Here is a 14,243-nt window from a genome sequence, read left to right as displayed (position 1 = left end):
AGGTCAGGAAGATGAATTTTGTAACATTTGCATCATATCTATCCTATTCTAGTTTCCAAAACTACCAGTTTGTTTTATATTTCGCCAAAGGCAGTGAGTTGAAATTTTGTATTTTGAATGCATTTGTTCTCTGCTTCATTTTTCTTTATTTGCTTTAAACTTTTTTTTTCCTCATCAGAAGGTAATTGTTTCCCAGAATGGGATGGACTCATTTGTTGGCCCAGAGGAACAGTGGGGAAAATATCGGCTGTCCCATGCCCCCCTTATATTTATGACTTCAATCATAAAGGTATTAAATTTTTCTGAAATGATTAATTTGAAACAAATTTATTTGTTTGTTTTTGTAATAGACTCTACATGAACTGAGTAATCTCAGTGTCTTTCCTGTCTTTACAGGAGTTGCTTTCCGACACTGTAACCCCAATGGAACATGGGACTATATGCACAGCTTAAATAAAACATGGGCCAATTACTCAGACTGCCTTCGCTTTCTGCAGCCAGATATCAGCATGGGAAAGGTAATGGAATTTTTGTATTTGTGAACCCCTAAGGGAAAGTAGAATAATATTTTTATGCAATTCTTGTCAATTATTATATATTAAAAACCCTTTTATTCTATGACATGAGGGTCATAAAAGATAAAAGCAATGTTGGGATCTTTTCAGATGCAGATGAAATATTCTGGTATTTTCCTTAGGCTAGAGTTACCTGGCTGAGCTATTAATACATGCATATATACTTATATCTGTGTGTATTTATAATAGTACATTATGTTATATATACATTATATTATATTATGCTATGTTATATTATGTCTAAAAATTCCAACAGGTAGTCAGCAACACGAGTCACAATTTCTTAGTTACCAAGAATGGTTACATCTCATCTCTATATTCCTGAAGGACCCCTGCACTTCACAGGTGCATTTTCCATCTCATAAGATTTGTCAGTAGGTGATTACATTAGTATATGAAGGATTAGAGTTGTAGGATTAAAGAGGAGCAGGGGGCATCTCATAAAATTTCCGGCACAATACCTTAATTTTACAGATATGAGTCAACTGAGAACCAGAGATTTAAGTGTTGGTCAGAATGACATCACTCGCTGATGGCAGGGTTTAAAGCAGAGTCCTGATGTCCTAATTTCACATCAGCACTGTTTCAAGCATAGCAATCATGTATACACTTCGAGAAATTCTAGAGAGTTATTTTTAAAGTTGTATATGGTATTTTAAAAGTTGTGTTTAACGTCATTTCACTGAGACCTCATGAGCAAAAATGCATGATGATATATGATGCTAAGTGAATTTGATAAATTGGTGTATAAATGATTTTTATGAGCACCCTGAGAACAGTCCATCATACATAAACTCTCCCCAAAATAGACATTTTTCTTTATGCCTGGTGATTTTTTGTGGGGAAGTGGAGAGTTAAAGGTTTCTTTGTTCAATTTTGCATTAATAATAAGAAAGCACTTCCTTTCTTAAATCCTTCTTTTCTAACACAAAGCACTACCCTCTTAATGAGCTAGCTTTTGAGTAATTTACTGAAAGACCTTCAGTTTTGTGTTTCATCATTGAAAGCTTCTTGGATAAAATTAGTCAATATGAGGAGATTGTCATATACTTTATAATGCAAAAATGCCAACACTGAGTTAATATAACATGCTTCAAGAGATTAATAATTTCAATCTCATTGACAGAAATAAGCATTCACTGATATATTTTAGTGTGCTCTGTGATGGTTTTTATTTGTGCATTAAATTATGAGAAATGGAAGTTTTTCACAGTTGTTAAATGGCCATTAAATTAAATTATGGTTTTATTTATACTGAACTCTAATTTTATAACCATTCTTTTTGATTACTGTGTATTCTAAGAATCAAAATAACCAAAAGATGGTTAATATACCAAAGATATGCACTATTTCATATAAAATGATTTAAAAGTTAATTAAAAATTTGAGTTTGCTAGCATAAATAATTTAACTTTATCTCCTTAATTAAAAACACAAAAAGGGTTTTCTATTGTTTACAACCTTTAAGCAATAATTTGAGAAAACTCAAGAAAACTAAATATCTTCTAATAAGAAAACTAGATATCTCCTGAAGTTTTGATATACTGTAGGGAAAAGTTATATGATTTATTTATGAGATATAAATTATTAATGGTTATAATGAAACTTTTTTATAAGGAAAGAAAAGCAAAAAACTAAAAATATGTGTATTTAGAATAAATGACACATCTCTATTGGGAAAATAAGACTGAGATATTTTTGAGCACATATTATTTTTTTCTCTAAATAATTTCCATATCATTGGCTTGGCAAAATGAGGTAATTATTTCAACAAAAAGAAGAAAAGGAAATCTAGTGATAGGTTACAAGGTTATCAAGTTTTTTAGTGTATGATAGTTAGGACAGTAGTATATATATAAATTACCATATAATATATCTCATATCTAAAGGCTAGATGCACTTTTGGAAAGCAATTTAGCAATACATATTAAAAAACCTCAAAGGGATCATATCCTTTGATCTTATAATTTTACTTCTAAGATCAAGCATAAGGATTTGGAATGGGAGAACTGAATGGAAAAATGTTTATTGAACAAATAATTTCAAAGAATTTAAATTTCCAATGAAGAGCTGGTTAAATAAGCTCAAATATATATATATATGTACACACGCATACATATACATATATGTACATATATATAAAAAAGTTTGCTACCTTGGGAAATTTTTTTGTCATATATTAACTGAAAAAAATTCAGGAATAAACTTGTATATAAATTGAGAATGAAGATGATTAAAACAATAGAAAGTGATGCATAGAAATAGAATGAAAAGAAATACATGAAGTACTAACTGTTTTGTATTTTGGTTGGTGAGAATTTGGGAGATTTTTTTCTCTTTTCTATTATATTTTACACGTTATCCAAATATTTTCTATAAAAAGCTTTTATATTTTATTAACAGAAAATAATATGTAGTAAATGACATTTTAAAAAAAGGAACAAGAGGCAAAATCTTCTGCTTCCAGTCAGAATGTGGGTAGTTGGAACAATAAGAATAAGTTGGGTAAGGCCGGGCGCAGTGGCTCACGCCTGTAATCCTAGCACTCTGGGAGGCCGAGGTGGGCGGATCGTTTGAGCTCGGGAGTTCGAGACCAGCCTGAGCAAGAGCGAGACCCCACCTCTACTAAAAATAGAAAGAAATTATATGGACAGCTAAAAATATATATAGAAAAAATTAGCCGGGCATGGTGGCACATGCCTGTAGTCCCAGCTACTCGGGAGGCTGAGACAGGAGGATCGCTTGAGCTCAGGAGTTTGAGGTTGCTGTGAGCTAGGCTGACGCCACGGCACTCACTCTAGCCTGGGCAACAGAGTGAGACTCTGTCTCAAAAAAAAAAAAAAAAAAAAAAAAAAAAAAAGAATAAGTTGGGTAAGATGCGAAACCAGTAATTTGTAAAAATCCATCAGTGAGCTGAGGATGCCAAGAAATCTAAATGAACTAAATTCCAGAAATGGGCAAGCCTTTCTGTGAGAGAAGAGACCCATGGCTGCATTTATCCCTAGGACCACAGTAGAAGGGGAGCAACCAGGTCATAGAAGGGAATAAAAAGAAAAGAGTCAAGCTTTTAAACCAACTTTTAATAGACAAGGGCTGGCATAGGGCTTAGAACTCCAAGGAGTGAGCCTTAGTCACAGTGAGCTATTATCCACCAGCCAGTTATTTCCCATGGCGCCTTTACCGGGTGAATGGCGGCAGTATGCCAAAGGCTGAAGGTGCTGGGAGAGCTAAGAAAAATCCCTCCAGATGTGCATAGGGCTCTCCCAGAATGAAAAGCAACAGTTTGCCGAAGGCGTGGATCAGAACTGAGGAGCTGACAGACATCACTTGAGGCCTATGGGGCCCTCACTAAGTGCATGACTGCTGCATCCCATTGGCCAGGGGAAGGGCGGGGAAGCCGAGAGAAATCCCCTAGAGATGCACAGGTCTCATTGAGAGCAAGGCAGCCGCCTGACAAAGGAGAGCTGAGAAGGATCTCTCCTGGGCACGTGGAGCCTTCATCTAAAGCAAGGCAGTGGCTAGTTGAAGACTGCGGCAGATCAACAGGGTAGGCTGAAATTTCCTGAGATGCAGAAAGACTGGGGAAGAGCTAGACAGCAAAGTGAAGTCCCCAGCAACTGAAAAAGAGGATGGATAATTCAAAAGGAAAGAGTTCTTCTGGGGCTTTAAAAGCTACCAGGTGGACTAAAACCCATGTAATGGCCCCTGCAGGCTGCTGCTGTTCAGATCTCAAGGTTTGCTGAAGAAAATGCCTTGCCTCCATTCTCAAACCTAAACCCAGGATAAAAAGAATCTAAAGAAGCAAAATTACAACAAATCCCAGCCCTCCTTTAATGATGGAGTAATTCAGCCTCCCTCCCTAAGCAGAGCCTGACAGAGAAGAGGCCTGCTCTTTTTTGGAGGGGGGTAAATATTATGTATTTCAGTCCTTACTATTCTGTTACTGACAATGCCTATAAGGTAATAAAAAAAGGCAGGGACCCAAAATCAAGATTAAAAATAAGAGTAGAAGAAGAGATGATCCAGATGTTGGACTTTGCATATGATGAGTTAATAATAACTACTATAAATATGTTAGTGAAAAAGATGCATGAAACAGATGGAAAAATCAGCAGAGAAATGAAAACTTTAAAAATGAACCAAAAGGAAGTCCTAGAACTGAAAACTATAATATAAAAATGAAGAATTCAGGCCGGGTGCGGTGGCTCACGCCTGTAATCCTAGCACTCTGGGAGGCCGAGGTGGGTGGATCGCTCGAGGTCAGGAGTTTGAGACCAGCAAGGGCGAGACCCCGTCTCTACTAAAAATAGAAAGAAATTAGCTGGCCAACTAAAATATATATAGAAAAAAAAAAAAGTAGCCGGGCATGGTGGCGCATGCCTGTAGTCCTAGCTACTCGGGAGGCTGAGGCAGTAGGATTGCTTAAACCCAGGAGTTTGAGGGAGCTTAAGCCCAGGCTTAAGCCTGTGAGCTAGGCTGACGCCACGGCACTCACTCTAGCCTGGGCAACACAGCGAGACTCTGTCTCAAAAAAAAAAAAAAAAAAGAAGAATTCATCTGATATGCTCAACAGTAGATGGAACATAGCATGATAGTTCATAAACTTGAAGAAAGATCAATAGAATTACTCAATTGAAGCACTAAGAGAGTAAAATGAATTATAAACTGAACCATTTGAGACATGTGAGACAATATTTAACTGTCTAAAATGTGAAATTAGAGGTAAAGAGAAAGAGAATGTGATCCAAATAGTGTTCATAGAACCTGTTAGTTGCCACTCCTCTCCACTTCCCTCCCCCTTGGTTAATTTCCACTGAGTTTTACTTCCCTCTGTGCACATGTGTGCTCACTGGTTAGTTCCAATTTAATAGTGAGTTCATGTGGTATTTGTTTTTCCATTCTTGAGATGCTTCACTTAGGAAAATGGTCTCCAGTTCCATCCAGATTGTTGCAAAAGGTATTAATTCATGTTTTTTATGGCTAAGTTGTACTACAATGTATACATACACCACATTTTATTAATCCACTCCTAAATTGATGGGCATGAATTGATGTCTTGATTCCACACCTTTGCAATTGTGAATTGTGCTGCTAAAAACGTCTGAGTGCAGGTGTCTTTTTGATGAAAGTCTTTTTTTCCTTTGAGTAAATATCCAATAGTAGGATTCCTGGATCCAATGGTAGGTCTACTTTTAGTTCTTTGAGGACTCTCCATGGTGTTTTCCATAGAGGTTGTACTAATTTGCAGTCCCACCAAGAATGTATAAGCATTTCTTTCTTTCTCTCTGCATCCATGCCAGCATCTGTTGTTTTTGAACTTTTTGATATATGCCATTCTAACTGATAATTAGTGATGTTGAGGATTTTTTTGTATGTTTATTGCCATTTGTCTTTTCTCTTTTGAGAAGCTCCTATTCATGTCTTTTGCCCACTTGTTAATAGGGTTGTTTGCTTTTTTCTTGCTGATTTGCTCGAGTTCTTTGTAAATTCTGGTTGTTAGCCCTTTATTGGATGTGTAGCTTGAGAATATTTTCTCCCATTCTGTAAGTTGTCTGTTTGCTCTGTTGATTGTTTCCTTAGCTGTGCAGAAACTTTTTGGTTTAAACAAATCCTGTTTTTAAATTTTTGTTCTTGCCATGATTGCCATTGGGGTATTCCATATGGAAGCATGGATTGGCAGGAAGGAATGAGGAGTACCAAAATAGGTAAATATATGGATAAAAATGAAAGACTAAAAAGAAAAACTATATATCTAGGCATATTTATTGCTATATTTATTTTATATGTATATCTATAATTTAATTAAAAAGTCTATTGGCTGCTTAAAGCAAACACAATGGCCTGAATATCCTTCATAAATATAAATACAAAAGTCCTCATCAAAATACTAATAAACTGAATCAACAGCATAATAAAAGGATCATTCACAATGGTGCTCTTGTGTTGGGTGCATAGATATTAAGAATTGTTAAGTCTTCTTGTTGGATTTTTTCCTTTCACCATTATAAAGTGACCATCTTTTTCCTCTTTACTTTTGCTATTTTAAAATTTATGCTGTCTGAAATCAGAATTGGTACCCCCGCATTCTTTTGGTTTCCATTTGACTGAAAGTTTGTTTTTCAACCCTTGACCTTGAGTCTGAAAGCATCTTTGTGGGTTAGATGGGTTTCCTGGAGACAGCAGATACTTGGCTTATAATGTTTTATCCACTCAGCCAGTCTATGTCTCTTCAAAGGACAATTCAAGCCATTCACATTTATTGAGAGGATTGAAATTTGGGGTAGATTTCTGTTCATATTGTTGGGTAAGTTCTTATTGTTTTGTTTTACCTCTTAAGCCATTGTGGAGTCTGGGTTCCCTGGCTCTAACTCTTGAGTGTTTTTGATTTGGTGGATGTCTATTGTGTTGTTTAGTGTGTAATGTAGGTCTGAGTACTTCCTGCAGAACAGGTCTGGTCTTCACAAATAACACCAGTGATTGTCTGGGGCAGTCTTTATTTCTCCTTCACAGATGCACTGGTTATGTAGGTACCATGGAATACTATTTAGCAACAAAAAAGAACAAACTATTGATATGTGTAACAACTTGGATGGATCCTAAGGGTATTACTCTGAGTGAAAAAGGCCAATCTTACACAGTCCCTTACTATGTGATTTCACTTATATAACATTTATGAAATGAAAAAAATTATAATAGAGATAGAAAACAGATTAGTAATTTCCAGGTGCTTGGGATGGTGGGAGGAGTAAGGGAGGTGGCAATGCAAAGGAACAGCACAAGGCAGAACTCTATGCTGGTGAAATAGTTCAGTATCTCGGTTACAGTGATGGTTGCGTAAATGTACATATGTGATAAAATGACATAGAACTGTAAATACACACATTGCATTGATATCAAATTCCTGGTTTTGATATTTTAGTAAAATTATGTAAGATGTAAGCACTGGAGGATACTGGGTGAAGGGTACATAGGACCTTTCTTACTATATTTTCCACTTCTTGTGAGTCTGTAATTATTTTAAAATAAAACAAAAATCAAACAGAAGCAAACCATTTATACATGTAACAATATGGATGAGTATCAAAAACAGTATGTTGACAAAAGGAGCTTTTACTATACTATATAATCCTAAGATGTTTAAGAGCAGTCAAGAATTATATAAAGTATGTGAACAGAGAAAGCTAATTCACGATGACAGAAATTGGAACAGTGATTACTTGGGGGTGGATGGTTGGTGGTTTTTTGACTAGCAAGGGGCAGAAATGAACTTGGTTTGTCAAGGCCCATCAGAATGTTCATGTAAGATCTATACATTTTATTACATGTAAATTACTCAAAAAGGTTAAAGAAAACTAGAAATAATATTCCAAAAATGATTTTTTTTTTTACCAGTTTCCTGGTGAAATAGTCCTAAAACATATGTGACCACCTCTTCCCCTACAGCAAGAATTCTTTGAACGCCTGTCTGTAATGTACACTGTTGGCTACTCCATTTCCTTTGGTTCCTTGGCTGTGGCTATTCTCATCATTGGTTACTTCAGGTGAGTGACTCCCAGTGCCTTCTGCCTGAAGGGACATGTTCTGTTTCCTATCCATAAAAGACATAGAGATCTCACAATCTGTGCTTCCAAATATTTTTTCCAAATGCAAGTTTTTGAATTCAGCCTAATGTTATCATATTGTTTGGCAGTTCATTTATCATGACAAATTCAGGGTTTTTTCATTTAAAAACTGAAAGCATCTTTTAGTTATTTTAAAGTATACGCTACCTTATTGTTGATTATAGTCACTTTATTGTGTTATCAAACATTGTTCATTCTATCTAACTATATTTTTATACCCATTAACCACATACTAATTTTTTAAAAAAGTATCAAAGCAGTATGAAACTTTTAAGCCAACAGGTATGCATTGCAGTGTGTTTGTTTGCAAGATGGTAGAGCATAGAGTTGAATGAACTACAAACATTTTCTTTTAGGATGTAATGACTTATTTCACTTTTCCCAGATGATTTTGCCTTCATTGGACAAAAAATCATCTTAAATAATCTTCAGAATTATCTGATAGAAGCACATAAAGAAACAGTTTTTATTGCTTTTGTTGTGATTTATTTTTTATTCACTTAAAACTTGTGTCCAATTCCATTCAGCTTAATCTGAATCAATACAAAACTTTGATCAACCAGTATAATTGGCCCTCTGTGTCTGAAGGTTCTGCATCTCCAGATTCAACCAACTGCAGATCAAAAATGGTTGGGAAAAAAGTGGGTGGCTGTATCTGTACTGAACATGTACAGATTTTATTTTTTTTGTCATTATTCTCTAAACAATACGGTATAACAATGATTTATTAATCCATAGCATTAACATTGTATTAGGTATTATGAGCAATTTAGAGATAATTTAAAGTATATGAGAGGATGTGCATAGGTTATATGCAAATACTACACTATTTTATATAAGAAATTTGAGTATCTGCAGATTTTGGTATCCATGTGGGGTTCTGGAACAAATCCCTGGGGAGAGGGTAGGCTGGCCAGTAGTGGTAATGGTGGATACTGGGTGTCTTTCCCCATTTCTTATTTTATACACATCTAAATACCAAATGTTTCTCTCCATAGACGATTACATTGCACTAGGAACTATATCCACATGCACTTATTTGTGTCTTTCATGCTGAGAGCTACAAGCATCTTTGTCAAAGACAGAGTGGTCCATGCTCACATAGGGGTAAAGGAGCTGCAGTCCCTGATAATGCAGGATGACCTACAAAATTCCTTTGAAGCACCTACTATAGACAAATCACAATATGTAAGTGTTTTCACCATTTTCTCTTGTTACTGATTTGTATAACATTACAAATAAGTAAAATTTTACTGGGTACTAAACATGCATTAACTTGTTTTTGCTTACCTTATCTCTGAACTAAAATAGACTACCAGTTTGTATAGTGATGGTTGTTCCCTCGATTCTGCCCTCTCATGTCTAATCACTCATCATTGTAGATGATTAAAAGTGCTTGGGTTCTTTCCTCAAGAACATTCTGGGGCCGGGCGTGGTGGCTCACGCCTGTAATCCTAGCACTCTGGGAGGCCGAGGTGGGCGGATCGTTTGAGCTCAGGAGTTCGAGACCAGCCTGAGCAAGAGCGAGACCCCATCTCCACTAAAAATAGAAAGAAATTATATAGACAGCTAAATATATATATAGAAAAAATTAGCCGGGCATGGTGGCGCATGCCTGTAGTCCCAGCTACTCGGGAGGCTGAGACAGGAGGATCCCTTGAGCTCAGGAGTTTGAGGTTGCTGTGAGCTAGGCTGACGCCACGGCACTCACTCTAGCCTGGGCAACAAAGTGAGACTCTGTCTCAAAAAAAAAAAAAAAAAAAAAAAAGAACATTCTGGGATGGAAACTGCCAAAAACACATGATTGGAATGGCGTTTGATGTATGGACCATAGAAACTGTCATGGCTTACCACTTTCAAAAGTAAAAACTCGTCAGTAAAACCAGAAACTTGATATTTAAAACGCCACAATATTTAGTTCCTTTATTGTAGACTCAAAGCCTTGTTCCAATATAAAATTTTGTGGTATTTGATTCTGCTCTTAAATGTCTTGGTGTTAGTTAGTAAATAGAGTCACCCAATAATTCAGTTAATTACATCATTGAAGCACTATATCTGGAAATTAGATATAGAGTATTTTTGTCTTGATGGTACAAATCAATGCCCTGTCTGTATCTGTGTCTTGGCCCTGTAACTTTGTAGTCCCTGCTAATTCTGATTCTGACTGGCTTTGTGACTTGCTTTACCCAATAGAAGGAAGTAGAAATGATGGTGAGTCAGTTGAGAGTAGACTTCTATGAGTGAGGCTGGCCAAGATGCACTGAGCCCAGATCAGCAGAACCATCTAGCTAATCCCTAGATTTATAAGACATGTTAAATGTGTATTGTTTTAAGTTGCTAACTTTTGGGGCAGTTTGTTTTACAGCAATAGCTGCATAAAAAGGACCACAATAAAATAAATTCATGGTAGAATATGGGTAATATTTTCTTCTTTGTGCTTTTCTATACTTTCCTAATTTCCTCTAATGATCGTATGTTATTTATGTAAAGAGAAAAAAATTAAGAAAGTGATTTTTTGTAATGTCTAAAAGAAAAAACCGTATTTAAAAATAGAATCAAATTATATAGTCTTAAAAAATGCTATGTTAAATAACTTTGTTCTGGTCTCTCAACAATCTTGGCCATTCTATGTATAGGGGAACTTTTAGACTATTAAAAAAAAAAACCCTGAAGAATTGTTTTTTAGTGGTCTAATGTTGGCATCCAGTACAATGAAGAGTTCTAACATGATGCAATTCTGGTTTATTTGTAACAGATCGGGTGCAAGATTGCTGTTGTGATGTTTATTTACTTCTTGGCTACAAACTACTATTGGATCCTGGTGGAAGGTCTCTACCTGCATAGTCTGATCTTTGTGGCTTTTTTTTCGGACACAAAATACCTGTGGGGCTTCATCTTGATAGGCTGGGGTAAAGCATTACCTTTCCTTTTAAACCAGATTATGGATTTGAGGACTTTCTTGTCATGCCCATTATTAGCATTCCCGCAGCCATTTTCCTGAAATAATCCCTCTTTCTCTTTCATTGTTCTATTTTTAGATGAAAATTATTAAGATCAAGTCTATAATCCTCCTAGCAGTAACAAACTTTTCAAGTTGAATTTATGGTTAGTGTTCTTAGGCCAGATTCTTGACAGGATCCTTTGGAGGAAATATGAGAGAACACTTTGTTAGCCAGACATATTTAGAACTGCTATGCTCATGTCATATGTCAGTGTTCTGCTTTATCAATAATTTCAAATTAAAAATTGTCATTTTTGAATTTCCAAGCTATAATGACATATCTTTGATTTGTATTTCTAGGTCATATGATGAGGATGCCAGAAAAGAATTTATAGGACTGTCTTGACTGCATTTAACGCATACAAATTACAAACTAATTATGTGGACTTACCATGTCTTTTAGAAGGAAATTATTCAAATTACTTTTGGCATAAGTAATTTTAAAAAAAGGATATTTAGCTCACATCCCAGAAATGACTTATCAGTACTGGAGTGATTACTACATTAGACACTAACTCAACATGACACAGACAAAATAAATTGCTTGTTAAAACTTAAGGGGAAGGCCTGGCGAGGTGGCTCATGCCTATAATCCTAGTACTCTGGGAGGTTGAGGCTGGAGGATCCCTTGAGCTCAGGAGTTCAAGACCAGCTTGAGGAAGAGCGAGACCCTGTCTCTACTAAAAATAGAAAAAGCAGCTGGGTGTTGTGGTGTGCACCTGTAGTACCAGCTACTCCAAGGCTGAGGCAGGAGGATCACTTAAGCGTAGGAATTTGAGGCTGCAGTGAGCTAGACTGACACCACTGCTTTCTACCCAGGGCAAGAGAGTGAGAATCTGTCTCAAAAAAAAAAAAAAAAAATTAAGGGGAATTAAAACTTGCATGTAGTTAAAATTGAGAAGAGTCTGAAACTGAACAATTGCAGATCTCAATTTCTATTTTAATATTTAAATTATGAGGTGCTCAGCATAGGAAAAAAATTCACTAAGTAGCTCTAGATGAAATTTGAAGGTTTTTTTACCCTAAAAAATAAGAATATTCCTTTGCCTGTTTTGGCTTAATATTTTTTCAACATTTGAAATGTGAAGTAAGGAATATTTAATTTCCTAGCTAATTAATAACCTTTAAGAAGACAAAGGATCAGTTTACTGTTACATTTCGTTTATTATGAGATAATAATTATCACAAATAAAGTTTTATTTCTGAAGGCAGCTCATCTGTTTTAAGGCTTTCTCTTATCTTTGACCAGCAGTTACTAAAAATAAAAAAGATATATTTTAGGGCACTTTGGATATTTCCTTGACAGTTCTTGGTAGTTTGCTTTCAAATCAAAATTTTATCTGTGTTCCCACATAATTACTAGAAGTTCATAAAGATATTGATAGAAAATTCAACAATGAGTGTAGATATTTGTTTGTTTGAGTTATATTTTATTTTTTAAAATTTATCCATCATTGGTCATACTTGTAATAAGTTCTTTTTTCTCTATTTACTTTTTGGTTTGATAGCTAACTGGCGAAGGCCTCCCATCAACTCTGTTTGGGCTGTATCACTCAGTTTGTCCTTCCTTAGAGTCAGGAGTTTGTCCTCCTGAAACTCAGGAAACTAGTTTTCAAAACTTCCTATGAAAAAGAAAATACAAAATACAAAATAATGAGCTTATACGCAAGTATGGGTTTCTTATCTTTCTCTACAACTTTTATTAATTTGGCCACAAAAATTTTGGCATTGGAATAACAACAAAATAGATAAGCATCATGGCTTGAAATTTTCATTTTATGGATCATCCATTTAGCAGTGAATATAGTTTAAATGCAGAGATATGTGTTAAAGTTCCCCAGAAGCATGCATTCTGACGCTTTAGGTTATTCTGTTTGTCTGTTTGCTTGTCCTGATCATACGTATCATATTCAAAATTTTAAATTTATAAAACCTGTTCTTCACAAAATTTATTTATACTGACAGGTCTTATGAAAGTAACTCAACTTTTAGTAAATGCATATATTGAGTAACATCTAAATTTATATATTAAATCTACTTAAGTTAACATTTAAGTTTAAAATAACATTCAAATTCCAAATATTTCCCTGTATTTATGTGTTCTGAATTATGTAATAATGTTATACTAAGATTGGTGATAAAAAATCCTTAAAGAGCCCCAAAGTGATTATCCATTTTATTAGTCCATGGTTGTCTCTATGCTAGTCTTGTGCATAAGAATCTTCTAAGAAGGTGAGAAAAGCAATTTCATTAAGATGTGATGCCTATGTAATATATTTGATATAATTATCATCTAAAACATAATGCCAACTCAAGTACCGTTAATTAATATTGTATAGAACATCATTCAGGAAATCGCCTGATCATGAGATTGTAAAGGAAGCAGAAGATACAGATCTAAAAATGATAAAATGTGAAAATTTTGATCAAGAACAGACACTTTTGAAGATAGTCAAGACAGCAGAACAGCCAAGGGGTGTATGTCGGGCCTTTTCTAGCCATCCTCTCAGAAGCAGCTGTTCCCTCCCCTTACATCGTGTTAGTCTTATTTTTTCTTCATAGCACTAATTGATAATTAAAGTTGTTTTATTAATTTTTCCTCCTTCACAAGATATAAGTTTCAGGGAAATGGGGATATTGTCTATTTATCTGTTCATTGTTTATCTCTTCTAGAACAATCCTTCACACGTAAATAGGCACTTAATAAATGCTTAACGCATGAATGGTTAGACAGAGGGACAGAGAGAATATGCAGACTGAACCTAAGAAATAACTAGAATTAGGTAGATCTGTTTTTACAAACATTTCCTAGAACACAGGACTAGAGCAGATTAAAAAAGTAATTACACACAAACAGTAAATAAAATGGGAATATAGAATCACAAAATTAAACAATCATAAAGGCAGACTGAGGTTGAATTCAGTTGTTTAGATGGTCTCCTTGGTGACCATCTTGAATTCTTTATTATGAAATTGAATTCTTTATTATGAAATTCTTTATTATAGCTACAAATTTTTCATCTTTTTCTGAAATTTTTCTTCATC

The 14,243-nt window shown here is 35.1% G+C and overlaps 1 protein-coding gene across 2 annotated transcripts in view; it reads left to right on the top strand.

Annotated features, from left to right (window-relative positions):
- The window catches only part of PTH2R (parathyroid hormone 2 receptor), a 74,388-nt gene that overhangs the window by 24,097 nt on the left and 36,048 nt on the right, over nt 1–14,243 (top strand). For both annotated transcript variants that reach the window (XM_069467766.1, XM_069467774.1), the window contains 5 exons: nt 179–289; nt 397–518; nt 8,019–8,116; nt 9,196–9,385; nt 10,953–11,106. In XM_069467766.1, the coding sequence (XP_069323867.1) occupies nt 179–289; nt 397–518; nt 8,019–8,116; nt 9,196–9,385; nt 10,953–11,106 (675 nt within the window). The remainder of the gene's footprint in view (nt 1–178; nt 290–396; nt 519–8,018; nt 8,117–9,195; nt 9,386–10,952; nt 11,107–14,243) is intronic.

This window comes from Eulemur rufifrons, chromosome 1 (assembly GCF_041146395.1).
Source record: "Eulemur rufifrons isolate Redbay chromosome 1, OSU_ERuf_1, whole genome shotgun sequence".
NCBI lineage: Eukaryota > Metazoa > Chordata > Mammalia > Primates > Lemuridae > Eulemur > Eulemur rufifrons.
Note: the sequence above shows the minus strand (reverse complement) of the source record. Positions and strands in the feature narration are given on the sequence as shown.